This window comes from Odontesthes bonariensis, chromosome 14 (assembly GCF_027942865.1).
Source record: "Odontesthes bonariensis isolate fOdoBon6 chromosome 14, fOdoBon6.hap1, whole genome shotgun sequence".
In the NCBI taxonomy this organism is placed as follows: Eukaryota; Metazoa; Chordata; class Actinopteri; order Atheriniformes; family Atherinopsidae; genus Odontesthes; species Odontesthes bonariensis.
In genome coordinates, this window is record NC_134519.1 from 34,141,142 (window position 1) to 34,168,312 (window position 27,171).

General features: G+C 40.1%; 3 protein-coding genes across 5 annotated transcripts in view; all 3 read right to left on the bottom strand.

The window, feature by feature from the left end:
- The window catches only part of pde4ca (phosphodiesterase 4C, cAMP-specific a), a 58,487-nt gene extending 58,061 nt beyond the window's left edge, over nucleotides 1–426 (bottom strand). Inside the window, exon 1 of the mRNA XM_075484141.1 lies at nucleotides 69–426. Within this exon, the coding sequence (XP_075340256.1) occupies nucleotides 69–107 (39 nt within the window). The 5' untranslated portion in view covers nucleotides 108–426. The remainder of the gene's footprint in view (nucleotides 1–68) is intronic.
- An 860-nt stretch (nucleotides 427–1,286) lies between these two features.
- ifi30a (IFI30 lysosomal thiol reductase a) lies at nucleotides 1,287–4,555 on the bottom strand. The gene is made up of 7 exons (XM_075484151.1): nucleotides 4,327–4,555; nucleotides 3,020–3,208; nucleotides 2,825–2,899; nucleotides 2,562–2,648; nucleotides 2,297–2,449; nucleotides 1,558–1,626; nucleotides 1,287–1,455 (listed from the first exon to the last, which is right to left on the bottom strand). Exons 1-7 carry the CDS (start codon nucleotides 4,456–4,458, stop codon nucleotides 1,387–1,389), a joined length of 774 nt encoding a protein of 257 aa, XP_075340266.1. The 5' UTR covers nucleotides 4,459–4,555; the 3' UTR covers nucleotides 1,287–1,386.
- Nucleotides 4,556–12,622: 8,067 nt separating this feature from the next.
- The window catches only part of pik3r2 (phosphoinositide-3-kinase, regulatory subunit 2 (beta)), a 44,795-nt gene continuing 30,246 nt past the window's right edge, over nucleotides 12,623–27,171 (bottom strand). For all 3 annotated transcript variants that reach the window (XM_075484121.1, XM_075484119.1, XM_075484120.1), the window contains exons 12-16: nucleotides 23,819–23,961; nucleotides 23,485–23,661; nucleotides 23,281–23,352; nucleotides 22,965–23,135; nucleotides 12,623–19,574 (exon numbers count right to left, since the gene is read on the bottom strand). In XM_075484121.1, coding sequence (XP_075340236.1) covers nucleotides 19,373–19,574; nucleotides 22,965–23,135; nucleotides 23,281–23,352; nucleotides 23,485–23,661; nucleotides 23,819–23,961 — 765 coding nt within the window. In that variant the 3' untranslated portion in view covers nucleotides 12,623–19,372. The remainder of the gene's footprint in view (nucleotides 19,575–22,964; nucleotides 23,136–23,280; nucleotides 23,353–23,484; nucleotides 23,662–23,818; nucleotides 23,962–27,171) is intronic.

Genomic DNA, 27,171 nt, shown 5'->3' on the forward strand with positions numbered 1-27,171 from the left:
ACAGGTCCTTTGCCACAAAAGGTATTAACATTTCTTAGTATTTTCCAAGGTTAATTAAGTACCCTTACCTCTGTGAAGTTGAAAATTTTTGAATTATTTCTCCTCATACTTTCAGCTACTGTATCTGGGAAACAAGACAACTGGGAAGGAAATACCAAAGAGGAGGATACAGGAACCACATTTAAGATCAGATATGAGGCAGTCTGTCGCACCAATGCTTCCTTAGGTTGTCACTCTCTGTGGAACTATTTCCCCGCCTCTTCAGAACCCTCAGCTGTCGGTTTGTTCACTGATAAACACTTAACATCCATTGCACTGTTTTTGGTTAAACTCTTTAACTCCATGCTGGCACTTCTCAGACTCCAACTCAATCAGACCCATAAAAGATGAATGCAATAGAACGTTGATTTTTCGCTCCACCAAGAAGAAGCAAGAAAGTATACAAAACCTGCAGATGTTACCATAGCTGGTAGCGAGACTGAAAGAGGGGAGCAGATTGCGTGACAGGTCATTATTCATAGGACTGCTGAATCTCTGGATCTCATACATCCAGACCTTCTGGTTGAGCCAGCTAGACTCTGGTTTTGATTGAGCTAATGACTAAATCTCTGTGTTGAATTTTTTTTGTTCTCCAGCAATCAAGCTTGGGCTTTTTACCTACGTTTGCGTTTGTGCTAAACATTAAATACAGCCCTCTGGAAATGCTGGAAACTTTAATGACCCTGCCTCCTTCTGACGTACACTCACATGAATTCAGGTTTAAAAGCCAAATACAAAACAAAGCATAATGTCAGTTCTGACTCTGTGGCTCACTCTTTTCACAGTATTTATTTGTAGTTTGGTTACTAACTTTGATGCAATGTATTCAACATACTCTGCAATTTTATTTTGAACCTTATGAAAATCAAGTTGACTGCAAATGATCCAGGAAATTGTCATCTCAAAGTGAACAAATCTAGTAAGAAAACATGCTGTGGAACATGATCATTCCTAACTTGTAAAATGAAACTTAATGCTTCTTTCACCCATAATACCTCTGGTATAAATTGGCTGAATAGGATTTATGAGATATGGTGCAGTACAAACTGTCTCTGTAAAGGACACGTCAATTGGTGTAAAAACCCAACTGATATCACTGTGTTGTATGCTACAAAATCAGTTTATCTCAAAAGATGACATTTCAATGTACATACATTGTGTTCAATAAAAACTGTATTCATATTCCTGGAATTATAAAATGGTGTGATCAAAATCATTGTGTTTTATAGACAAAATGAAAACAGACACACAATTTAAAATTTATTTTTAAAAAGAAAAACAAGCGGAACAAATCGTGAAGATATGGGCCACACCTGGAACAGAGCTGGCTTGCTCTGTGCTGCTCCTTCACTTGTTCTGGCAGAAACTTTTGTAGTGTCGTCTCTGGCTCCCTCCACAGGCAGCCGGTTTGGGGCCCTTAAAAGAGCATGGCTTGTTTAAAGGTCAGGGATCCAGTGTAAAGACAAAGACATCTGAAGTGTACACCATAAACAGAGATTTGAGTGGCATTGTCTGTACCTTATACAGGCCGCAGACCAGAGTGAATAGAGAGGACTGGGCTTTTTCCTGCAGGGAATCAGTGTGCTCCTTCAAAATAACAAAAACAGGTATTACAGAGGAAAGAAACGGAGCTGCTATATCACCGTCACTGTGAGGAAGGGGGGGGTGGAAATCACAATTAAAAACTTCAGATGCCCTGGTGAATGCAACAAAACAGCTCCCTGGCATCAACAATTAGGTCTAACCTGGTGTGAGGGTCACTCTTATGGTATTTATACAGCGAAACATGAAACTCGACACTAAAACGATCAAATCTTGCAAAAAATACAGCACTCTCTCGTGAATGCAAGAGAGATTAAATGTACACCACACGCTCAGTACATGTGGATATATGATGCTTCATTGTTAAGTTTCTTTAAGAAATAAGTTATGATTACAAAGAAAATTATACAGAACATTAGATAGAAAATTGTGTGTTTTTCTTCTCTCTTTTCTACTTTCTAATTATGCTACTTGTATAAAGCTGTCTGGGTGAAGAGGAGACTGCTTGCCATGCCACACACACACACACTTTATGGTTTAGGTCAATGTGTAAAAGTGTCACTTATATCACTGTAAAATTCCTTGTTTTCAAAGGAAGGCTCATTTTTCTTTTCTGATCTGATGTTAAATGGTTTCAGTCATCTCTTTATTACATTTTTCTACAGAATGCCATGAGTATTCAGAAGAAGTGCTACGACCTGCACTGACAGCTTACCCCATTAATGGTCACCCAGGGCACATACTGGTGTGGAGGATTCAGAGCTCTCGTCTGCAAGGCATTCTGATGCATCAACTGGTTTCCCAAATCCCCACCGACACAACTCTTTAATTTCTCCATGCTCAACTCGGGGGCATACAGTTTCACGCACTGCAAAAAAAAAAAAAAAAAAAAAAAAAACAGGTTTAGAGATAAGAACACATTGATAGAAGGAAGCATGCACCAGCCAAATGGCTGGGCAACTGCGCACACACTTCCTTACACTATCGGCTGCGCTGATGACATCAGTGGAGGATTCCATACAGAAGATGATCGGGAAAGCCATGCTAGTCATGTTCAGAATACAAGCCTGGAAAGAACAGTTAATGAGAGCGTCAATATTACTGTGCTGGAAAATATGAGAGAACTAAAAAAAAAAAAAAAAAAAAAATCATTCATCAAACTCAGGCAATTACATTGCTTCCAATTGTAGTAAAAACAAACAAACAAAAAAGATTTGCCAGCTTCAGGCACTCATTAAATTACCTCAATCATGTTGCCCAGACATTCCTGTTCCCCATGCTGACACGCAAACGTATACTTCTGTCCATCAGGCTTCTCCTAAAATTCATAAGTAAAAATATGGAACTGCACTCTTAAATGGGGTCCATTTGACTGTTTGTATGAATTGCTTTTTTTTTTTGTCTAATTACCTGCCTAAGAATCCCAGTTCATGCTTACCTGTGCATTGCCATAGGGCACCAGAGAAACAGACATGATGTCGTTTAACAGGAGCCAGGTTGGGAAAAGCATCTCAGTCAGGAAGAGCCTGCAGCCAGGACACAGGCTCTCATAGTACAGCGCCACCTGCACCGGACTGGCTGTCTGCCGGGACTTGATGAAGTCAGACTCAAGGCACTGCTTCAAAACCTACACAAGGGGGCAAAGCGGGGGCTTCAGCTTCTGTTCCAGAACCTTCTAGCTTTTTTTCTGGAGGGCCAAACTCAAATATTTTCTGTTAGATTGAGAATCACGTGACCAGTTCTGCTTAAAACTATATAAACCCCCAGTTTATGAAGAGGAGAATTCGAACAAGTCTAGTAGAATATTTTATGGGACACCACACATACATTATAAAGAAAATAGACAGGATGTTTACACTTATATCAATATTGTCTGATTTTTTTTCGCAGGTTGACTAAATGCACAAACAGAACAGGGAAAGGGAGTATATCTTTAAGACTTTTACTTCCTCGTTCAATCGGTAAATTCCCCTTAAGTTAGTCAGCCCTGTCCTGCTCTGTGGCCAATGAGCTGACAGCATATTAACACACAAGTATGACGATACAGAATACACTCATCCCATTGGTCGAGGAGGCATTTTTGCTCGCGAAGAAGATAGCGGAAGACACAAAGCAAACAGAAAGTTTTCTACAGATTTTCTGTTTGCACTGTTGTTATTGCACTAAAAATGTGCACTATTACCGAATGAATGTTCTGCTTTATATCTATTGTTTTATGATAATGTATACAGTTTTAATTAAAGCAGGACAGGTTTCTGTTTAAGAAAGATACTGATTTTATTCAATTAATAAACAGTTATTTTTTTATTAAAGTGAATTGCTGGATAATAATTTGTTTTCCTTGTGTTAATGTCACTCAAAAATATGCATCTAATTCAATTCAGGTTCGAGTCAAAAAGTAAAAAAAAAATAATTTCACTCACAAAAAAATGGGCTAAAAAATTCACCAGGAAAAGTGAATGCAACTTGGGTCGGCCGGTCCTGCCAATGAGGTGTCCTTTATTTATTTTTCAGGGAGTTGGCAGCCCTAGTCAGAACCCAGTTAAAATGCTTCCTTAAGGTAGTGCTTAAAAACAATGATCATTACGATGAAAAACATGCCCGAACAACACGTCGTTTGATTGTCAGGAAATTAAACTTAACGCTAGCATAGCCTCGTATTTGCGGCGTTCAAGGGAACAAATGTCAAAACAGTGACGTTTGCAGTTAACCCTCATCGCAGGAGTAACGTTCAAACTAACTTACCCCACACTGAATAGATGAGTCCAAGGATGAACACCACTTAGCTGGCGGATAGGTGCATGAAGAGGAGAGGAAGCAGCTTGCGTATGGAGTGTTCAACCAAAGTGTCAAAATGAGCAGCACAAGAGTCTTCATCCTCAGCAGCGGTAAGACTTTACAGTTTGGCAAGACTCACAAACTTTACAACAAAGACCTGCCAACCACCCGCACAGTGCGACTTTAAATACAACAACGATGCATCATCTTGGAGGCTAATGATTATCTGATTGGCTCTCGAGAATGCAGTCACGACAGCGTCATTTGTAACTAGCAGGGAACCAGAGGGAGAAATCCGCGTAAAGCAGGCTCATTTTCACCAAGGGCCACATCAGCATAATCGTTGCCCTCAAAGGGCCAGATGTAACTAAATGCAATGTAAAATAAATGGAACTACTCCTTAATGTTAAATAACTCTGAATTTATTACGTATTCAAGTTACAAATATTACATATATATTTGCATAGATGTAAAAAAAAAAACAAGATGTTTGCTTGTTGCTCTGTTATTATATCATAAATCATTTTAATTTGTCAGGTTATGAAACCCACATCAACTCCATCAATCAACGATCAAACTATCCGAGTGAATAAAGAAAAATAACATCAGACACAAGTTATGACATTTACTTTGTTAAAAACTTTTAAGCTCTCGAGGGCCACATAAAATGACGGGGCGGGCCACATTTGGCCCGCGGGCCTTGAGTTTGACACATATGACGTAAAGGGATTACACCACAGTTCCGTACGTGGTCTCATACTGGAACAAATACTTGGAACACACTGACTGGAAGAAGATCTGGCTCTTACCCAACCGATACCTGTTAACTAATAAAGTCAGAGAAGTTTCATTTAAGTTAATTCATAGATTTTATCCATCCAATGATCATATTGTTAAAAGATTCAAAAAAGACATTGATGTGAAATGTACTTTCTGTTCTATACATACTGAAAACTGTTACCCATTTATTTTGGCACTGCCCTATTGTCCAAAGACTGTGGAGTGATATCTGTAACTTTATCGCTAACAATATTGATAATGAGTTTAATTTTTCTTGGAGGAGTGTATTGTTTGGGCTCCCTGACTTTAACAAAACCAAAGAAAAAGCCAACATTTATTATCAACCTCATCATTTTAATAGCAAAATTTCATAACCATAAATGTAAATTCATGAAAAAAACCCATCTTTTCTTGCCTTTCTCGGTGAGCTCAAGCAGTATGACCTCCTTTAAATTCTCAAACAACCAGAAAGCGATTAAGACTGTTTATATCTGTGAACACTTGAATATTTTAATGTGACCTCTTTTATCCCCTGGCGTATAATATAGAAATGTTTCATGTGTAATGTAAAAAAATTTTAAATAAAGGGAAGTTGGAAAAAAAAAGAGAGAAATACACATTGATCGCGAAAACGCCTGAATCAAAGGCTCGAGCCAAATGTCATGAGATTTTAGTGTAGGTTTACTGACACACAAGTTTACACACCATGAAGTCCATTTAGTTTCATATGATATTGTTTTCTTATGTAAAACAAGGTTTTCCACCAATTTTCTGAAGCAATTCTAACTATAATAACTGTAGTGGCCATTTGTCCATAAAAAAAATAAAAAATTTAACTTTAAACCAAACAAAATCAAAAGGCCACTGATGCACCATGGGGATGTGGTTTAACACAGGCAAAAGTAGTTGAATGTCCAAGCTGAATTCTTGCATTTTTGTGATGATTATATGTATATGATGCTGCTGCTGCCTCAGGCCCATCCAGGTGCATGATGCTCAAGGTGCTTGCCTACCTAAAATAACCTCAAGTGCCCAGTGTGACCCATTTACCAAAAAATAAACAAATCTAATCTAAATAAAACAGACACTCAAATTAATCAAACAAAGTTACTCATAATTAGCTAATTAAATTTACAACTAAAACTAAAAAACAAAGACTAACATTACAAATAGCTCCTACAATAACTTTAATTTAATAGAAGTGAATCTTTACCAGGAATACACCAGGTAGAGTTGTATTGAATCTGCTACACTGTGAAAACTATAAATTCCTTTTTAATTTTGATATAAAATCACATGGTTGTCAGTTTGTTTCTCACTACACTACTTGCTATATGTGCTGGAGAAAGTGTACTCTGCAGTTTAGCAGAGAATATCATTTGGAGAGTTCAAATGTTATTTTTTCACCTTTCATGTACTGTGTCTTGTGATCAGTTCCAATCGTGTGATACTCTTCCTGTTGTAAGTACTCATTAACATGACTTGCATGCAGCATGTTAGTCATTGTAAAAGTTCCTCAGTCCATGGTCTTGCTCAAGAAGAGCCATACAAAACACATGCAGAATAACCCTTGAACAATACTGAAGGCTCACCTGGTGATTCTCACATGATCCAGGGCTTTTTGTAAGCTGTAAGAATACATTTACTCAGGTATCACAGGCCATTTTTTAATGCATTTGTGTTGTGCATGATTATTGTGTTATGTTGCTTTATACAACTCCACTTTGCTTTTGATATTCTACTTCACACTCAGTTCATTCTAAACTTTTAGTTATTTTGCAGCTTTGGAACTCTTTTGACATGAAGCTGTATGACATCCCATACGAGTAATATTATTACTCGTTAGAATGTAAGAATCCCAAGACCTATTTTCTTGCCTCCCTGGTGGTATTTGGTAATTTCAGTAGTTTTGGTTTTCAATTCCAAAATGTTGGAAATACCTCCAAGGCTTTATTCTCAAAGCAGACAAAACATTATCTTTGAATTTTTTCATAGATAGCAATAAATACAAAGAAACAAATGATGCATCTTTGGGACAGGTTGTAGTTACAAAGTGCGTATAGATACAAATAAAAATTTGGTCTTTGCTAAGTTGTGTGTTTTGTGCAGAAACAATGCAGGTTAATTCCTTAAGTTGGTGTCTTTTTTATGCTTGATTGATTCATCGGTCAGTTTAAAGTTGTGTATCAAGCAGCAACAACAACAAAAGAAATGACACTCCTCTGAAAATGGTCAGGCACAAAGACTGGAATGGAGGGAAAAGGCAGCCGGCCAGCATCCAAAGAAAAACTTTGAAAGACTTTCTGAAAGCCTGGAGAACTATTGCCAAAGACCACTTCAAACGATTACAAGAAAGCCTGGCTCTTTGGAAGCAAATAATTAGGACTGAGTCGCGGCTGACATCACAGAGAAAAAACATGGCAGCACAGGTCAGGTTTGCTATGCTGGACCTAAGTTGGATCTGAACAAACCAGAAAATCTCTGGAATAATGTCTGTTGGACAGAACAGACCATCTTGGAGATGTTTGGCCATAAGGCACAGTGCAACATTTGGTGAAAACCAAACACAGAATATTGTATAGTGTTTGTGGCATGAACACCTGATACCAACTATCAAGCATTTGGTGGAGGGGTGATGATTTGGACTTGTTTTGAAGCCATGGGACCTGGGGCCCGTTGCACAAAAGTAGGATTTAGACATCCAGGATGAGTTACTTAGCCAGGTTCAAGGAATCCAAAACATGGGCGCCCAGGCTTAGTTGGTTGCACAAAGGCCAAGCCAGGATGAGCAGACACGGATTCATTAAGCCAGGTGAAAGCGATCCTGGATAAGACTAGGGGTGGGCGATATGTATCGTTTGCGAAATTATCGTGAATGTTGTTTTGACGATGAGTAATTTTGCAATACCGAGATATAGGCAAAAAAAAAAAAAAAAAAAAAGTTTTTTTTTTTTTTTTTTTTCAATCGCCAAAAATCAATAAAGTGCGGCGCCAGTGGTCCTCTGCCCTTACCACGCCCTGCTTTGAACGCTCTAGTTTTTTCAAAGTAAACGCTTCGGACCCCGCGGGACACTCAGCTAAGAGCATCGAGGGGGCGCCGAGAGGCAGGGGCTGGGACAGCGAGAGGCCGGGGCTGGGACAGACGGTAGCTCGCCTCGCGGCGGACCGTCAGCTCGATCCCGAGATCCAACTACGAGCTTTTTAACTGCAGCAACTTTAAGATGCGCTATTGGAGCTGGAATTACCGCGGCTGCTGGCACCAGACTTGCCCTCCAATTGATCCCTGTTAAAGGATTTAAAGAGTCCTGTATTGTTATTTTTCGTCACTACCTCCCCGAGTCGGGAGTGGGTAATTTGCGCGCCTGCTGCCTTCCTTGGATGTGGTGTTGGTAGCCGTTTCTCAGGCTCCCTCTCCGGAGGGAGAAGAAGCCTGAGAAACGGCTCGAGGTTATCAGTCACCAAAGCGGCCGGGGCAGCCCGAGAGGCACCCGCATGGGTTTTGGGTCTGATAAATGCACGCATCCCCGAAGGTCAGCGCTCGTTTTGCATGTATTAGCTCTAGAATTGCCACAGTTATCCAAGTAACGGTAGAGCGATCAAAGGAACCATAACTGATTTAATGAGCCATTCGCAGTTTCACTGTACCGTGTGTGCTTAGACTTGCATGCTTGTGTTCATTTTATTGTGATCTTAACGCAAGTTTGAATTTTTTTTTAAATATCGTCAAAATATCTTTATCGTGAAAATCCTAAAAAATATCGAGATATTTTTTTTTGCCCATATCGCCCACCCCTAGATAAGACCCAACGATCGATCATAGATTCACTGATTCACCATGGCAACAAGGGCGGCGTATTTCTCCCCAGCGGAGCAATAATTATTAATGGAAGCATATGAAGAGGTGACGGAGAAAATAAAACAAAAAGGAAATACTGCCATAGTTAAAAAACAAAGGGAGCAAGCGTGGCAAACCATTGCTGACCGCCTGAATGCGTAAGTAGTGCACAAATACACACTCACCTCTCCACTGAAATTATCACAATTAGGCAGTGTTCGAACTACGGGGGACTCGGGGGATCCGAGATCTATTGATAACCACTTTTAACATCATGGCTGTGTTAAGACTGTCACTACTTATGAGGTTGTGATGGTAACATTTTGTATTCACAGGTGAATTCCTGGGTGTATTGCTGGGTGACAGAGGGTACGCCTGCCAGCCTTTTCTGCTGACTCCATTTGCAGACCCTCTGGAGGCACAACTGGCATACAACCATGCCTATGCCAGAACAAGGGCCCGGATAGAAATGACATTTGGCCTACTGAAGGCACGCTTTCAGTGTCTGAACCACCTGAGAGTCAGCCCAGACAGGGCATGTGATATCATTGTGTTCTGTGCTGTCCTCCACAATGTGGCCTGCCTGAGAAAGGAGAGGGCCCCCAGAGTGCCAGCTCTCATAGACTGGGACATTCCTGCCATCTTCCCGGATGACGACTGTGGTCGGCTGGTCAGAGACCAATATGTGTTAAATTATTTTAATTAATATGCATGTTGCTTTAAGTTGGGCCTGCAATGGCTAAGGAATTTTTGTTAGGTTTTTGTGCTGTATAGGCAAGGCAATTTTATTTGTATAGGCCATTTTTACAAACAGTTTGTCTCAAACTGCATGCTTTGATTCTGTGCTTTTTGTCTTGTAGAGCACTGTGTGACTTCAGTTTTGAAAGGAGCTGATGGTTTACTTGCTTTGATTCATCCTTGTTCAATAAAGGAACATCATGGTACTCTCTAATGTGTATTTATATTTATATGGTGATGTACTTTATGTGTAGTCTGTGGGAAACTAAATTATCTAGTGGTTCATCTAAAATCATCAGTTATCTAAAATGATTGCAATTAATGATCACAAATGTTTCAATAATGATAGTGGGTATAGTTAAATGTTTTAACAATATGTTCTAGGCAGTGGAATAAATATTGGTTTCTAATTGTGGCGACCGCTGACTGAGATAAGGAATGAGATTAAATAGATCCTGGAACTTAGCCTGGTCTGGAGCAGGCTAGCTTCACAGAATAAATCTCCATGGTAACTTACGTCTGAACATATCCCACTTCCCTTATCCTACTTTTGTGCAACCGGATCACGGATAAGTTGATCCAGGATAGCCAACATATCCCCGCTTAATCCCTTATCCTACTTTTGTGCAACGGGCCCCTGGGCATTTTGCAGTTATGACCTCATTGTATACCTTTACTTTATCTAGCCCTGAGCCTGGTTTCCACATGCTAAAGTGTTTCACTTGTTGCACATGTTTACGTTAAATGGAGCACCGCGTTAGTTCTGGCAGACCAAGTAGTCAACGCGCCCTTTGCCTATTGGCTGACGCCGAGCCAACCCTTATGGCCAGCTCCGCTCAATGGGTAATCAGCTGATGCTCGCAATTGGATGCTGGCATTTGGGGCACTTCATTTAAACTTGGTTTGCTGTCACTGCTTTTTTTTGCTTTCTGCTTGCACCCACCACCTCCCCTGCTCCACCAACTTCTCATTGCCAAACAATGTCATACTGTTGTTCATTGTTGCTTGCTCTGTTCTAGGGGGTTTGTTGCCTTTACAGCAAATGGAAGGCACTCCACCTGAGGATGCTGCTGTTCCCTGTCTTGGCTTCCATGGAGCTCATGGAAAAGTCGGGAACTTCCTCCGAACAGAGCCATACCGCCAAACACAAATTGTATGCATTCAGAATAAGCTTCTGAAATTCATCTCTGTTTCTCGTCTCGTTTTGACGAGAGTGGTTCTGACAGAACTAACAGTTCTCTCTGTCATTGGTGTAATTTTTCTGCACACATTATATTAACAGTCTGACAGAGATTTAAATCTTTGAAGCGTGCCTTTCATTTGGAATGACAGATCCCCAAAAGCAATGAGAAGCAGATTATAAATGACCTTTAACACACCGATGGACTTTTCTGCAATGACAAATCCACCCTGGTGAACTATACTGTTGAATTATTATTTTGATATTGAGGGAGCACCGTTCTAACTAAGAAAAAAAGAGGAACAAACTGAATCAGGAAATAAGGAACAAGCAGTCATAACATTTTCAAGTTTGAAGTGACAGAGGAAATAAAGAAATAAAAATCACTCCATCACGGCCACTTTGAGGGACAGACAGACTGATTCTTAAGCTCATATTTACTATTTGGTTAATTACATATTGTAAACATTTGTATTTGTTTTTTCTGTATGGAGGAAAAAAAATTCAAGCTAGCTTATTTTTTCTTTATAGGCTCTGTAAGTTTATCATTAACAGATGTAAACAAACAAAAAAAATAACCAACACTTGGACAGACAAATCTATCAGCTTTTTAAAAAAGCCAAACAATTAAACAAAATATACTCAGGCACCATAAAAGATCACTTTCTAATGCCATCATTGTTCCAAGTACAAATACCTGCATGACTATCATGAACCGTTTAAGTGGGTATTTTTAGCTTTTCAGCTAAGTTTGACTTTTGTCATTGGTGTAATTTTTCTGCACACATTATATTAACAGTCTGACAGAGATTTAAATCTTTGAAGCGTGCTTTTCATTTGGAATGACAGATCCCCAAAAGCAATGAGAAGCAGATTATAAATGACCATTAAAGGATAAGACCGGTTTTTTGACATTGGGCCCTTGATTTCACATTATAACATGATGTTCTACTCACCCCTGCTTGTTGTTGGTAATTTGGAGCTGTTCTGAAGATATTCGAGAGGCGTCTGGCTGCTCTCTTGAGATATTCGGCCATGAAACGGTTTCCTATGGGCAAGTTTATACAGGCACAAACTATGCTGTTTATAATTTATTAATTACTGTACACTAGCACTGATAACGTGGAGGTGCGTCGCTTACTTAAAAAAATCCAGGTTACTAATTTTGAATTTTAGCCGAATGAATAAATAGGCAGCAGGTCTGTGGGCTGTCTGTGGTAGTAGCACGACGATGACGTCAGTAACACCCACTTTACGACAAAAATTCAAAATTACAGTAACCCGGATTTTTTTAAGTAAGCGACGCACCTCCACGTTATCAGTGCTAGTGTACAGTAATTAATAAATTATAAACAGCATAGTTTGTGCCTGTATAACGTTGCCCATAGGAAACCGTTTCATGGCCGAATATCTCAAGAGAGCAGCCAGACGCCTCTCGAATATCTTCGGAACAGCTCCAAATTACCAACAACAAGCAGGGGTGAGTAGAACATCATGTTATAATGTGAAATCAAGGGCCCAATGTCAAAAAAACGGTCTTATCCTTTAACACACCGATGGCCTTTTCTGCAATGACAAAAACACGTGTCACCTGTCACACCTGTGAGTACAAGTCATTCATCCAGATAGTAATTAGGACAAGGTTGGGCAGTATATGACCGTGATATATGTGACAAGATAATGATTACCTCGTATTTGTGACAAGAAAGAAAAGAATCAGGACACCACACTTCATTTTAAGTAATTTATTGTTTTTTAAAACCATTGCATTAGCCTACAGAAATTACTATACAGATCAAAGAGTACCTGTCTGAGAACAAACAACTCTGCTTCAAGCTGTACATGAGAAAGAGATGTTGCATTTGAGTGAAGACAGACCAGCAGAGGGAGGACAACACAACATAAGAAAACAACCATCTTTTCGTGCTTCGTGGTTGGGCTCACCATAACCAGTAGGCCTCTACTGGCTCAAACAGTGCTCCCTCTGAGTTCAATTGCACTTTGGTGTAAAGTAGCTTTTTCTGACTGCCCAAACCATTTCCATTAATCCTCTTTAAAAGAACGAGTGGATAGCATCATTATTAACAGTATATGTAGCTGGTGTTCCACAAACCTTTTTTGGCAACTTTGTGGAGCAGTTTATGTTGCCTTGTGACTGGCGTAGAAATGTGGAATTTGTAATGTGTAATGCTTCTCAGAATGTTGCAAAAACAGACCTCTGCCAGTCACCAACGTGCAGTTTCGGTCTTGAATATGAACTACTGTACACCAGTGAAAAATGTTACAACATTCACATCAGATCAATCAAACAAACTGGCAACCAGTCCAGACTAAGATGTGATGACATGACTGGATAAAGACAGAAAAAAGGAAATGAAAGTGCAGTTGTCATCATATTTTATACACACAAACTGACACTATAATAGCTAAATTTGGTCTTATAAATTAGTTAACCAACCAACAGAGAAACTGATTCAGCTTTTCATTTGAATAACATTTGCAAGAATAAGATGCCTTTTGATCGTTACTCCTGTATTTCCATGTGTGTTAATGTACTAAAACTGTACAAGTATGTTCACCAAGTGATGTGTTTTCATTGTTATTCACACGTTCGTAACGCCCACTTTAATTTGATAGAAGGGAATCTTTACCAGGAATACACCACGTAGAGTTGTAGTGGAATCTGCTACACTGTCAATGGTATAAACGGCAAAAGATTTACCAGAGTCCCAAGTTAAGTTCAAGCACAAACAAGGTTCAGTGTGAGCTGAAGTAGTCAGCAGGTAAAGGATGACAACGACTGTATATCTTATAGAAGAGTATAGAAGAATGTATTGAGAACAAATCCACCCTGGTGAACTATACTGTTGAATTATTATTTTGATATTGAGGGAGCACCGTTCTAACTAAGAAAAAAAGAGGAACAAACTGAATCAGGAAATAAGGAACAAGCAGTCATAACATTTTCAAGTTTGAAGTGACAGAGGAAATAAAGAAATAAAAATCAATCCATCACGGCCACTTTGAGGGACAGACAGACTGATTCTTAAGCTCATATTTACTATTTGGTTAATTACATATTGTAAACATTTGTATTTGTTTTTTCTGTATGGAGGAAAAAAAATTTAAGCTAGCTTATTTTTTCTTTATAGGCTCTGTAAGTTTATCATTAACAGATGTAAACAAACAAAAAAAATAACCAACACTTGGACAGACAAATCTATCAGCTTTTTAAAAAAGCCAAACAATTAAACAAAATATACTCAGGCACCATAAAAGATCACTTTCTAATGCCATCATTGTTCCAAGTACAAAGACCTGCATGACTATCATGAACCGTTTAAGTGGGTATTTTTAGCTTTTCAGCTAAGTTTGACTTTTCCTTGGTTTATTAAAAAATGTATCTTGCCTGTGAGTGTAAGTCCAGGGCAAATTAACTATTTAAAAAAAAAGACTTTCAGCAACCAAAGAGATCTATCAAAGTAAGATACAGTGGTAAGATGATTCACTTCCATGTTACAGCATCAGTGTCCAGTCTTTGGCAGACCTCTGTGGCAGCATCGAGTGCATCTTTTGTGGTGCGAATTTAACACTGCCTCTACACAACAAAAGGAATTTTTCCACATAACCAAACAGATTCTAATATCAAGAAACATAAACAAAAAACTATTTTCTAATATTTCATAAATGCGAAGCAGCCAGGACTGCACTGAACATATAAACTCAGCTCTGTAAATATCAACACATGTACATGAGTTTGCTTCATTCTCTGAAAGCACCTGGTAATCATGCTTAATACTTAACACATATGTCAATCAGTTGTAACCACTAAGTTTGTTGGTGATTATGTCAAAGCTCACTGCAGGGGATTAGGAAAAATACTTGCATTTCAGTAACTGCCTGAAAACAAAGCAGCCTTGCAGCAAATATAAAAATTATGTTCACATCAATGCCTTTTTCTGATTCGTCTCAAGCACAGCCCAAATCAGAAATAAATCCTCCAAAAATATAGATATCTAGGTATATAACTGAAAATATTGCTCTCTAGTATGTCTCTCATTCTTCAAACTTTAACAGACACCAACTACTAAATGGGTTTCTTTATAGTCAGTGAAGAGATGTGCTTTGTATATGAGGCCGTTTCAAGAAATATCATTTACAGTGTACCAAAGAGTGATGAAAAAATATTTCCTTGAATAATCATTTGTCATATGGAAAAATGTTTTTCAAGAAGCTTGGAGATGCATATCTTAACATATGAGCAGGACAAAAGCTTTCAGCTTCAGAGTTTCGACTCTGGCCTAAAAGCCCAATAAAGTTTCCATCTTCTGCCCTTTTCATGCCCGTCTCTCAGCTTTCTTTTCTACCAGCATTGCCCCAGCTTAACATTTGTAAATAACATACTATATAGCAGACGAAACTGTTTAACTACACAGCAGAGATGCTTATTTTAACAGGTGATATAAGAAACATTTCAGTTTAATATTGCTTTTTCTTTATTTTTTCTTTAATTAATAAAATGTTCAGCAAATTTCTTGGAAGGAAACTGAAACATCTGCTTCTTGAATTTCAAGCCAACGAGCTGACTTGTTCTGGTATAAGCTGGAAGTGCCTTGCTCCATGATCTTGATATGTTTTTCCATTCCCTCAGCATACAGTAGAATTCACTCAGCCAATGTGCTATCAAGCCACACATAGTTTCACTTTTTAATGCTGAGGTTTTGAGATATCCTTTTAAACTTTTTGTGCTTTTGTCTTCTTCTTGATAATAATAATAATAATAATACACACCCTCACTGTGGAATAGTTTTCTCTGGGATAAATTCTTTACTCAAGAGTCATTTATAAATCAAACTAAAATGTGTGTTTGGATATCACTTAGACTGAATGGAAATTGCTTTTCTGTAAGGACAACGGAAGACTCTCAATATGTTAAGCTGGACACTTTTGTTGTGAACCAAAACTACGTAATTAGCCTGCAGATTTGTTTACAGTTCGCTTGAAAAGTACAACAGATTTGATACAGTCTACATATTAAAACCAATAATAAAACGTTGCTATCATTCATAAGCATAAGATTTACGTGACAGTTACTGACTGCAAAATAGCAAAAGCACATAATGTAAACTGTATACTCCAATATCAAAAAGAAACGTTGATTAGTCCTCATATACCTTATGAAACATTATCAACTTAAAAAAAAAACACTGACAATAAAGCATATCCACTGTCTGTTAGTTTATGGTTGTTGGGTTACACACTAGTTTGAGCGTGTGAAACAGAAAAAAGTGCTGTCACAAAAGTGTTGGTCCAACAAACAATGATAATGATCTGTCAGCAGGGGTCGATGACTCAACCACACTGCCTGTTCACAAAGGAACTAGCTTAATAAAAAACACTGAGAAATGCTGCATGCATTAACTTGGGGCCTTGTCAAATGAGCTTTAAACAGCTGGGCTGTTCACATTTCAATCTTATCTGAGTTTTATTAAAATATAAATCAGACAAAAAAAAAACAAAAAAAAAAACAGACAAAGCAAACTGGGGTGCACAGTGAGAAGGAAAACCAAGAGACTGTGCAACCATCACTACAGAAAAACAGAATATTTAACAACTATAAATGTAACAAATAGGTACAGCTAAAGTCAGTCACTCTCTTATCTACAACATGCTCGGATTTGCTCTAACGCACAGACAGACAAACAGTATCGCACACAACAACTATGTTCATTTGCCAGATAGTCTTTAGTTTTTGATAAATGGCAAACGTGTGAACTATGTGGCACAATATACGGTGTTGGTGGCACCATCTAATGGAGCGCTCCAATGACAATGAGGAGACAATGAGCTCATCACAATGACTGAAGGCACTTCTAACATATCCCACGCAAGTTTTTATAGCCCTCTAATCAGAAGCACCACTGTTGCCTCCAGTTTCATTCTTGGGATCTTCTGCTTGCCAAGAACTGTGCAAAGTACAGTACAATTGATTTGTCCTGACAGAAATCAAAATAATGCGTTGATCTCAACTTTTAAGGACAAATTTAGTGTCAGTGGTAGGTGGGATGGCTCCGTCTAGAAAAATGTTGCAACCTGAAATCTGCGACTCAATTCAGAAATAGAAATGATGCCATTTGAACAGCAGTGTTTGTCAGCTTGAGCCTTATTTTAACTTTTAACTTACTTTTTTATGACCAGCAAATTAAATCAATATCTCATTTTGGAACGTCAATTTCTATCCCTCAACACAAAGGGACCAAAATGAAATGAATCGAAAGAATACCCAACACGTCCTTTTTTTTTTTTTTTTTTTTTTTTAAACACTCTGCTTTTCCACACCCTTCTACAAAAATATTCTGTTCTTTTTGTCATTCGACTGTGTAAGAAATACAAAAGATTATCGAAATTTGTTCATCTTAAGAAATCAACTTTGTCGATCAAGTTTAAAAACAGCTTTGTGATGCCTCTTTCTCATTGCAGCAGTTTCACTGACCATACAATAAAAACTGCATAACCCTGCATCTACACAACTGTGTTTTGAAAGTGACATTGAATAGAGGTGGTACAATCATCACCCCGAGCCAAATAAACAAGGAAAAAACAGGAGGAAATCACTGACGTCACAAAACAGTGGGAAAAAACTGATCAGGAGGCTGTCTGCAAATCTACAGACCACACACCATACCATATGTACTATTAAAAGTAGAATTTCCAACCACTAGTCCAAGCAATAAAACTATCAGCAACAACCCAAACAAAGGACTCCATGCATACTTTACTGGATAATCTCTCAGACAGGAGTGGCCATACCAAACAGTAAAAGGACTGGTTCTGTTTTTCTGTCTTACTACATGGAAATACACCTTTGACTGGGTTAATATTAGTTGGAAGATTTGCATCCTTAAACAGAGTAAGAATATAGCAAATATCCTAAATACATAAAGTAACAGCTATGAAATTGTATAAAATCACATACAATGACTGCATGTGTGTCTGAAATATACTGTACATGAGTTATATTACTGCTTTCTTTTTTTGTACATCAACGTTCTACAGCTCTGTGAGTCAAGCCTGTGGTAAAATGAACAGTCAAGCGCAAAGGAGAAGTACCTTGTGTAAATCTGCAAGAAAGATGTTACGATAAACATCTGCAAGAGCCTTGTACCATAAAAACAGTCTACTCTCACAAGACAATCAACTTCAGTACCCAAGATACAATAATTACATAAGTTGATGCTCTGCAAGTGTCATTAGCATGAGACAAGACGCATAAGAGGAGCACTATAAGTGCCTCAAGTCAATGGCTACAGGTGCTACAGTGTTAAAAAGGAAGAAAAAAGAAGGACAGATATGTGACGCAGGAAACCTGAGTCGTATGGAACTGCGTTTGGAATTTGTACCTCTCTGTCTAGTATATTTTAAAGTTATTCGGAATATACCAGATGTGTACCATGCGTTGCCTCTTACACAGAATTTACTAAAAGTTGTACCTCATCAGTTTAAAAAAAAAAAACCAATGAGAGAGAAGCACGCCAAAGCAGTTGGAAATAAAGATTATTTCATAAAAAATATACCTGTATGTATATCTTAAAGCTGTAGCTTTGTCCACCTTCTCTGTTCAATCCTCCACTCTCATCGTTCTGTCAACTTCTACGTGCCTCAACGATATCATAGTGACATAGGCTTGTGGTCATTCAAAGCTATTGACTATGGCACTTCTGCAAGCTTTAAATTGTTTCAATCTTTTTAAAACCCCTTTGAACTCCCGCCCATTTCCTCCTCCGTCTCTGGTGATTACCACCTCCCAGAGTTTTCTCAGCCATGTTTAGGTGAGAAGCGAGCAGGCTGGTTTGGCCAAGCCAGTCCTTTCAGCAGATAACAGCTCAGGCTTTTGTGCATGGAGAGTTTGCAGGCAGTCTGGGGATGACAGATTGGACCTTTGTCTAAAGACATTTATCTTGTGTTCAAAGCAAAAATAAACAGAAAAGCACCTCCTGTAAATTTTCCTATCATCCGCCATCTGGTCTCTCCGCTTCTTCTCCACGAATCTTGGAAAGAATATTTTCGTGTGCCTATTTTGCCTTCCTTTAACAAGTTTTATCTTTTCATCTATGCTTCAATTGGATTTTCTTGTGACTGTCTCACATTTTTTGTCCCTAAGTGGCACTGTACAGTTGTAGCCGGCTAATGTAAAAAAATTTTTTACAGTGCCTCGTTATCAGTAGTAGTGTGCTTATTAAGAGGCCATGCTGTAGCAAGGAGTGCTCTTAACTGGACTGGGGCCAGTGTGGGGAGTCAGCACCAGATTCCAGCCAAAAATACATGATTTTTTCTTTTTAAATCCTGACTGTCAGTCAGTTTTACTGCCACTTTAAAGACATGAACTGGCATGTTTTTCTTCTTCTTTCTTTCTTTCTTGAAACACATATGATGGAGAGTTTCCCCAGCCTGGTTGTCGTTGTACACAGCAGCTGGAAAATTCATCTGGGTTGCTGGTTCTGAGAGCGGGCCAGGACTGGGTAAGCTAGATTTACATTCAGCTGGTCATTGTGTTGGACCAAGGAGATGTTTTTGTAGTGGAGCACCAGGTCTTTAAGGGACGAGTACAGATTGTAGGGCTCAGCAAATCCATAACCTGTAGCCGTCTTGTAGATGACGCAGTGCTTTGTATCACCTTCCACACTGAAAAGGACAGAGATACATGATCTGTTAACATGTAACATATGCTCTGTGTTGTCCTAAAATGGTCATTATCTATTATAAACATGTTTACTTAAATTACTGAGTATAACTATTGTGAGGAGAAATTTTCAAACGCTTAGATTTGTAATTCATGCACATGTGATCCGACAGCAAAGATGGAATATATGTGTCATATGCTGTAAACTCCAAGCCTCCTAGCTCATTTAACAAGCCACCATTATAGAATAACATTTTCAGTCGGCCTTAAGTATTGGTGCAAGTTATACATCACTTACTGCCGCAGAAGGAAGAATGGCAACATGCCACAAAATGGTTCCCTTCGCAGTGACTGTAAATGGGTACTCAGTGTGTTTAAAACTAAAGGGGCAGTGCTGAAGCTCGCTTGACCACATTTGTTGTTGTTGCATCCAAAAGGGATGATTTTCTCTGACCAGTCTGTGGTCTACATTGTTTTCATGTCAAACTTTGGTATCAGCTCAGTTTTCTTGGGACTTTGACTGAGGGGGTACTGAAAATGAGACGAGTGGAGGCAAACCATGCTGCCTTATGTAATGGAAAAGGGCTTTGAGTTGATCTCTGCTTTAAATGGAATGCATAATATAACGTCTTGTACAACTGTGAATCTTCGCTTGCCCAATGATTCAATTAGATTATAATTCACCTTTTCACAATGCAATACAAAACTTTGAATCAACTATGCTTTAAAGGATAAGACCGGTTTTTTGACATTGGGCCCTTGATTTCACATTATAGCATGATGTTCTACTCACCCCTGCTTGTTGTTTGTCATTTGGAGCTGTTCCGAAGATATTCGCGAGGCGTCTGGCTGCTCTCTTGAGATATTCGGCCATGAAACGGTTTCCTATGGGCAAGCTCATACAGGCACAAACTATGCTGTTTATAATTTATTAATTACTCTACACTAGCACTGATAACGTGGAGGTGCGTCGCTTACTTAAAAAAATCCGGGTTATTGTAATTTTGATTTTTTTGTCGTAAAGTGGGTGTTACTGACGTCATCGTCGTGCTACTGCCACAGGCAGCCCACAGACCTGCTGCCTATTTATTCATTCGGCTAAAATTCAAAATTAGTAACCCGGATTTTTTTAAGTAAGCGACGCACCTCCACGTTATCAGTGCTAGTGTACAGTAATTAATAAATTAGAAACAGCATAGTTTGTGCCTGTATAACGTTGCCCATAGGAAACCGTTTCATGGCCGAATATCTCAAGAGAGCAGCCGGACGCCTCGCGAATATCTTCGGAACAGCTCCAAATGACCAACAACAAGCAGGGGTGAGTAGAACATCATGTTATAATGTGAAATCAAGGGCCCAATGTCAAAAAACCGGTCTTATCCTTTAAGATGAATAAAGTACTCACTTAAATCTCAGTGGCTTGCATCTTTAAATTACTGTCTGCACATGGCTACATGGCTTGGACACTTATTATAATTTAATCTGTAAAATGATTATTGAAAAAGGGGTAGACAACATAAGTTTGCTTCTTTCTGCCCCCTTTCATTCAGCATTTGCATTATTGTTTCTTTTTTGTTTTGTTTTAACTTTTGATGAATGAAATAAACAAATAAACTAAACAAAACATTTTCATCCATTTCATCCCATTCTGAAATGCTGAGCGACCCACTTCGTTTATGTACATAGCGTGTGCTGCATACAACCTTTTAAGCCCACTAATGTTATATAACAGGTATTCAACTAGCTTTAGTCAATAACTCGTTTACTTGGACTATAATTTGGTTGCAGAGTGAAGGTGGAGCTCTCTCTGTAGGGAATAGTCTGCTCACACAGAACTTCAACTGCCTGCCAAACCTGGAGTTCTACAACTGAATATGTTCATATATCCTTATCTCTGAAAGATGCAACAAATTGGGGGTTCTCCACTTTCTCATGGAGTTGAAGCACAAAGTTGAATCCTATTTCTTGACTGAACAGTTGGGCTCGCTGGGTTTCTTAAAGTTGCAGAGGTTTGGTCAGGGCAAATGCAGCGGCCCCTCATAATAACTTTTTAACTCTTTCGGTGCCATTGACGTCTATAGACGTCAATTGCGTTTTTTAACGGAGCGGGCTGGGGGACAATCTAGCGGAGTTTGTCACTAAATCTTAGGCTTGTAAACACTAAACAGAGAAAATACTGGCAAAATTACCCGCAAGGTGGCAGCAGTGCCACTTTGCACAAAAAAAGAAAAAGCGTGTTTTCTCCGTTTTTTGGGTCAAACAGCTGTTTTTGGTGAAACCAACCTATGTTCTACTGTCTATTACTAAAGGACTGAAAATGGTAGAAACAAACTTTTTTTCCTGATGAAAGAAGAGAGTCTACTCTTTCGTTTGGTAATTTCGGTGTGTACATAGTCATAAGACACACTTTTCTGTGGGTCTTGGAAAATCAGTCAAAATACTGTAAAACACTTGGCAGTATGGGTGTCTCTGAACTGAAAATGGCTGGCAGCCAATGAGTTAATGGGCAGATTTTAGGTTCTGCATGGTGTTGTGGTGGTTAGCACTGTCGCCTCACAGCAGAAAGGTTCCTGGTTCAAATCCCGGGTTCTCTCCGAGTACTCAGGCTACCTCCCATCGTCCAAAAACATTGCATGTCAGGTTGATTGGCAACTCTAAATTATCCCTAGGAGTGGGTGTGAGCATGTATGGTTCTGCGTCTCATTTGTCTCCGTGTGGCCCTGTGATGGACCCTGCCCCTTGATCAAGGACAGCTGGGATAGGATCCCATTATCCAAATCCAGAGTAAGTCCAGATTTAAAAAGTTTTTATTATTATTATTTTTTTTTTAATCACAGACTGTTGAGCCATTTTTTGCTTTTAATATATCACCCAAAACATCACAGTAATCTTAGCATAACATTGAAGCTACGGGTTGTTCCGTAGCTTCCAGAAATGAACTAATTGTTGATCATATACTATTGTGTAAGGCTCTACTTTGTATGTTCCATCACTGCATCAATGCAGATTTGTTTACATCCGCATTGAGATGCATCTTAGAATTGAAAAATTTCAACATTTCCAGTCTTTGAGCTCACTTTCCATATTCCAGCTGAATGAGACTGCACTCAGTGGAAAACAGGCCTCTCCACGTAAAAGAAAACATTGAACATAAAATGTATGAATAAATCATCTTAAAAGGTACTGCCAAGTGTATCATTAATGCATAGCGCTTGGCTTCAAAAATATAAACACAAAAAATATTAAACTATTCATTTGAGATATTACACAAAAAACTAATTGTTTGTAAAAATGACCACATATGAAAATGGAAGATATATCTATATTTACATGTTACTAATATGACCCTTTTTAGCTGGATTTCTCTCAGCTTAAATGTAGCACAAACTTACACTACAGAACAGGCGTAGGACCCCTTCTGTGATTGGCTCTCACGTATAAGAAAGGTTCCGTCACATTTGCCTCTCAGCATTTCCTCAGCCTGGGTGCGTTTAATATCACCCACGTACCAGGTACACTCGTCATGGTGAGGCGAGCTCTCATCTTCCTCCAGTGAGTAGGAGCTGAGGATGGGAATAATACATCAACACCCACATGCACGTGTCAAACGCAGAACTTCACCAGTTTCTCGACAACTCTCAAAAAGATACAGCAGAATGCAGTCATCACAGCAGCTTGCTGAGCTGTTGTTTGAATTCAAACACTTACTCATCAGCATCGTTCTTTATGCCAAGCCATTCGTTGATCTTCTTCTGCCTTGTCCCCTTCTGTGTCAACCATCTGAAAAGCAAAAACGCAACAGATGTCCTGCTGAAAATGTCAGGAGTGTGCATGTGTACTGTATGCATATAAGTCACACACACAGTGGTACCTATAGTAAAACTCTTTTGCATTTCAGTACACTGTCCTTACATCAAATACTGATCTCTGATCTTGCGAAGCTGCATGAGATCTGGCTTGAGACTGTTCATCTTCTTGTCGATTTCTCTGTTGTCAGACACCTGCTGTCTCAGGTCCTGCTCCAGTTTACGCTTGCTGTCATGGATCTCCTTCACGCGAGACTTCAAGCGTTCAGAGTTGTTCTGGATCCTGATCAAGAATTACAAAACCGATGCTGAATATCTTAATGCTGACAAAGTTTTGCAACCTAGTTCATTCACAGCATCAAAACTTCCAGTTTATGTTGTTATACTTTTACAAATGAATTAAAGGAAAACCATGTCAGATCTTCTGCTCATAAACCTACTTTTGAATTTCCTTTTCATTGCCCTCACGTTGGAATCTCTCCAAAGACTCTCTGCTGTATCTCTCTTGAGTCTCAAACTGCTCCTCAAATATTTTGATGGTCTCATTAAAGGCTTCAATGGCTGTGCGCTTCATCTGCAGCTCCTGTGGAAAAAAGAGAAACACAGATTGTAATAGTCCAGTTGATGTTGGATTGATTTGGTTTTGCTTGAAACTGCTGAATCTGACAGAGAACATTTCTTTCAGCCTATAGCCCCTTTCACACTGACGAATAACCCGCGTTTAATCCGCGAATTTAGCGTGTCCGCTGTTGCGTTCACACTGCCGACCCGGGCTGCCGCTTCAACTCGACTCGCCTTTCGACCCGCGTCGGACCCTAGTCTTTTTGCCGAGCCGAGTTTGATGTGAACGCAATCGACGCGGGTCGGAAGTGGGCGTGGCGTGGGCGTGGCGTGACGTGAGGAGTTTAAAAGACAGAATGGACAGCTGATTCAGAACAACAGCGACAGGTGAGGACAAGTTTTACTCTGTTTTAGCCTACATCAAGTTGGAGACATTTTTTAATATGGCCAACTGGGGAGACAAGGAGGTCCGCGAGCTCCTCAGCCTCTGAGCAGAGGACGTTATTTTCCGCCACATGTCGGGGACGGTGAAAGATGGACCTCTGCTGGAAGGGCTGGCGAGAAAGATGGGAGAGCATGGTTTCCCACGCAGCAAGACGCAGGTGACCAACAAACTAAAGGCCATGAGGAAAAAGTTCCATGCGGTTAATGACCACAACGGCAGGAGTGGCAGAGGGCGATTGGACTGGCCATAATTTGACATGTGCCACGCCATCTGGGGAGGAAGCCACTCTGTATTTAACCCTACCTCCGACGCATGGCTTGTGCCTACGTCATTGTACACGCCCAGCATTTTATGTGTTTCGTGTGACGCTCTGCCACTAGGCAACGCCCCCTGAACTCAGCTTCAGGCGACACGGGTCACCAACACGCCAAGCGTTCACATTGCTCGACGCGGGTTGAAGGTGCAATTTGGACCCGCTAAGGTAGCGGGTCTCAGTGTGAAAGGGGCTAATGTTTAATTTTTAATTGAAATTTGATTTTTTTTTACTTCTTATCTTCATGATGCACTGTATGTGTAAATGATTATATATAGTTCTTTAGTGTATTGAGTCAACAAACACAACAGAAATGCTGTGATGTGCGGCCCTGATTTTCACGTTTTATGTGTGCGTGTTTAGAACCCACACCTGTGACGTGCAGCCCTGATTTTCATGTTTTATGTATGTGTGTGTAGAACCCACACCTGTGACGTGCAGCCCTGATTTTCATGTTTTATGTATGTGTGTGTAGAACCCACACCTGTGAGGTGCAGCTCTGATTTTCACGTTTTATGTGTAGAACCCACACCTGAGGTGCAGCCCTGATTTTCACATTTTATGTGTGCGTGTGTAGAACCCACACCTGTGACGTGCAGCCCTGATTTTCACGTTTTATGTGCGTGTGTGTAGAACCCACACCTGTGACGTGCAGCTCTGATTTTCACGTTTTATGTGCGTGTGTAGAACCCACACCTGTGACGTGCAGCTCTGATTTTCACGTTTTATGTGCGTGTGTAGAACCCACACCTGTGAGGTGCAGCCCTGATTTTCACGTTTTATGTGCGTGTGTAGAACCCACACCTGTGAGGTGCAGCCCTGATTTTCACGTTTTATGTGCGTGTGTGTAGAACCCACACCTGTGACATGCAGCTCTGATTTTCACGTTTTATGTGCGTGTGTAGAACCCACACCTGTGACGTGCTGCCCTGATTTTCACGTTTTATGTGCGTGTGTGTAGAACCCACACCTGTGAGGTGCAGCCCTGATTTTCACGTTTTATGTGCGTGTGTGTAGAACCCACACCTGTGAGGTGCAGCCCTGATTTTCACGTTTTATGTGTACGTGTGTAGAACCCACACCTGTGACGTGCAGCCCTGATTTTCACGTTTTATGTGTGCGTGTGTAGAACCCACACCTGTGAGGTGCAGCCCTGATTTTCACGTTTTATGTGCGTGTGTGTAGAACCCACACCTGTGACGTGCAGCTCTGATTTTCACGTTTTATGTGCGTGTGTAGAACCCACACCTGTGAGGTGTAGCCCTGATTTTCACGTTTTATGTGCGTGTGTAGAACCCACACCTGTGACGTGCTGCCCTGATTTTCACGTTTTATGTGCGTGTGTGTAGAACCCACACCTGTGAGGTGCAGCCCTGATTTTCACGTTTTATGTGCGTGTGTAGAACCCACACCTGTGAGGTGTAGTCCTGATTTTCACGTTTTATGTGCGTGTGTGTAGAACCCACACCTGTGAGGTGCAGCCCTGATTTTCACGTTTTATGTGTACGTGTGTAGAACCCACACCTGTGACGTGCAGCCCTGATTTTCACGTTTTATGTGTGCGTGTGTAGAACCCACACCTGTGAGGTGCAGCCCTGATTTTCACGTTTTATGTGCGTGTGTAGAACCCACACCTGTGAGGTGCAGCCCTGATTTTCACGTTTTATGTGCGTGTGTAGAACCCACACCTGTGAGGTGCAGCCCTGATTTTCACGTTTTATGTGCGTGTGTAGAACCCACACCTGTGACGTTCAGCCCTGATTTTCACATTTTATGTGCGTGTGTGTAGAACCCACACCTGTGACGTGCAGCTCTGATTTTCACATTTTATGTGCGTGTGTAGAACCCACACCTGTGAGGTGCAGCCCTGATTTTCACATTTTATGTGCGTGTGTGTAGAACCCACACCTGTGACGTGCAGCTCTGATTTTCACGTTTTATGTGCGTGTGTAGAACCCACACCTGTGACGTTCAGCCCTGATTTTCACATTTTATGTGCGTGTGTGTAGAACCCACACCTGTGACGTGCAGCCCTGATTTTCACGTTTTATGTGCGTGTGTAGAACCCACACCTGTGAGGTGCAGCCCTGATTTTCACGTTTTATGTGTACGTGTGTAGAACCCACACCTGTGACGTGCAGCCCTGATTTTCACGTTTTATGTGTGCGTGTGTAGAACCCACACCTGTGACGTGCAGCTCTGATTTTCACGTTTTATGTGCGCGTGTGTAGAACCCACACCTGTGACGTGCAGCCCTGATTTTCACGTTTTATGTGCGTGTGTGTAGAACCCACACCTGTGAGGTGCAGCCCTGATTTTCACGTTTTATGTGCGTGTGTAGAACCCACACCTGTGAGGTGCAGCCCTGATTTTCACGTTTTATGTATGTGTGTGTAGAACCCACACCTGTGAGGTGCAGCCCTGATTTTCACGTTTTATGTATGTGTGTGTAGAACCCACACCTGAGGTGCAGC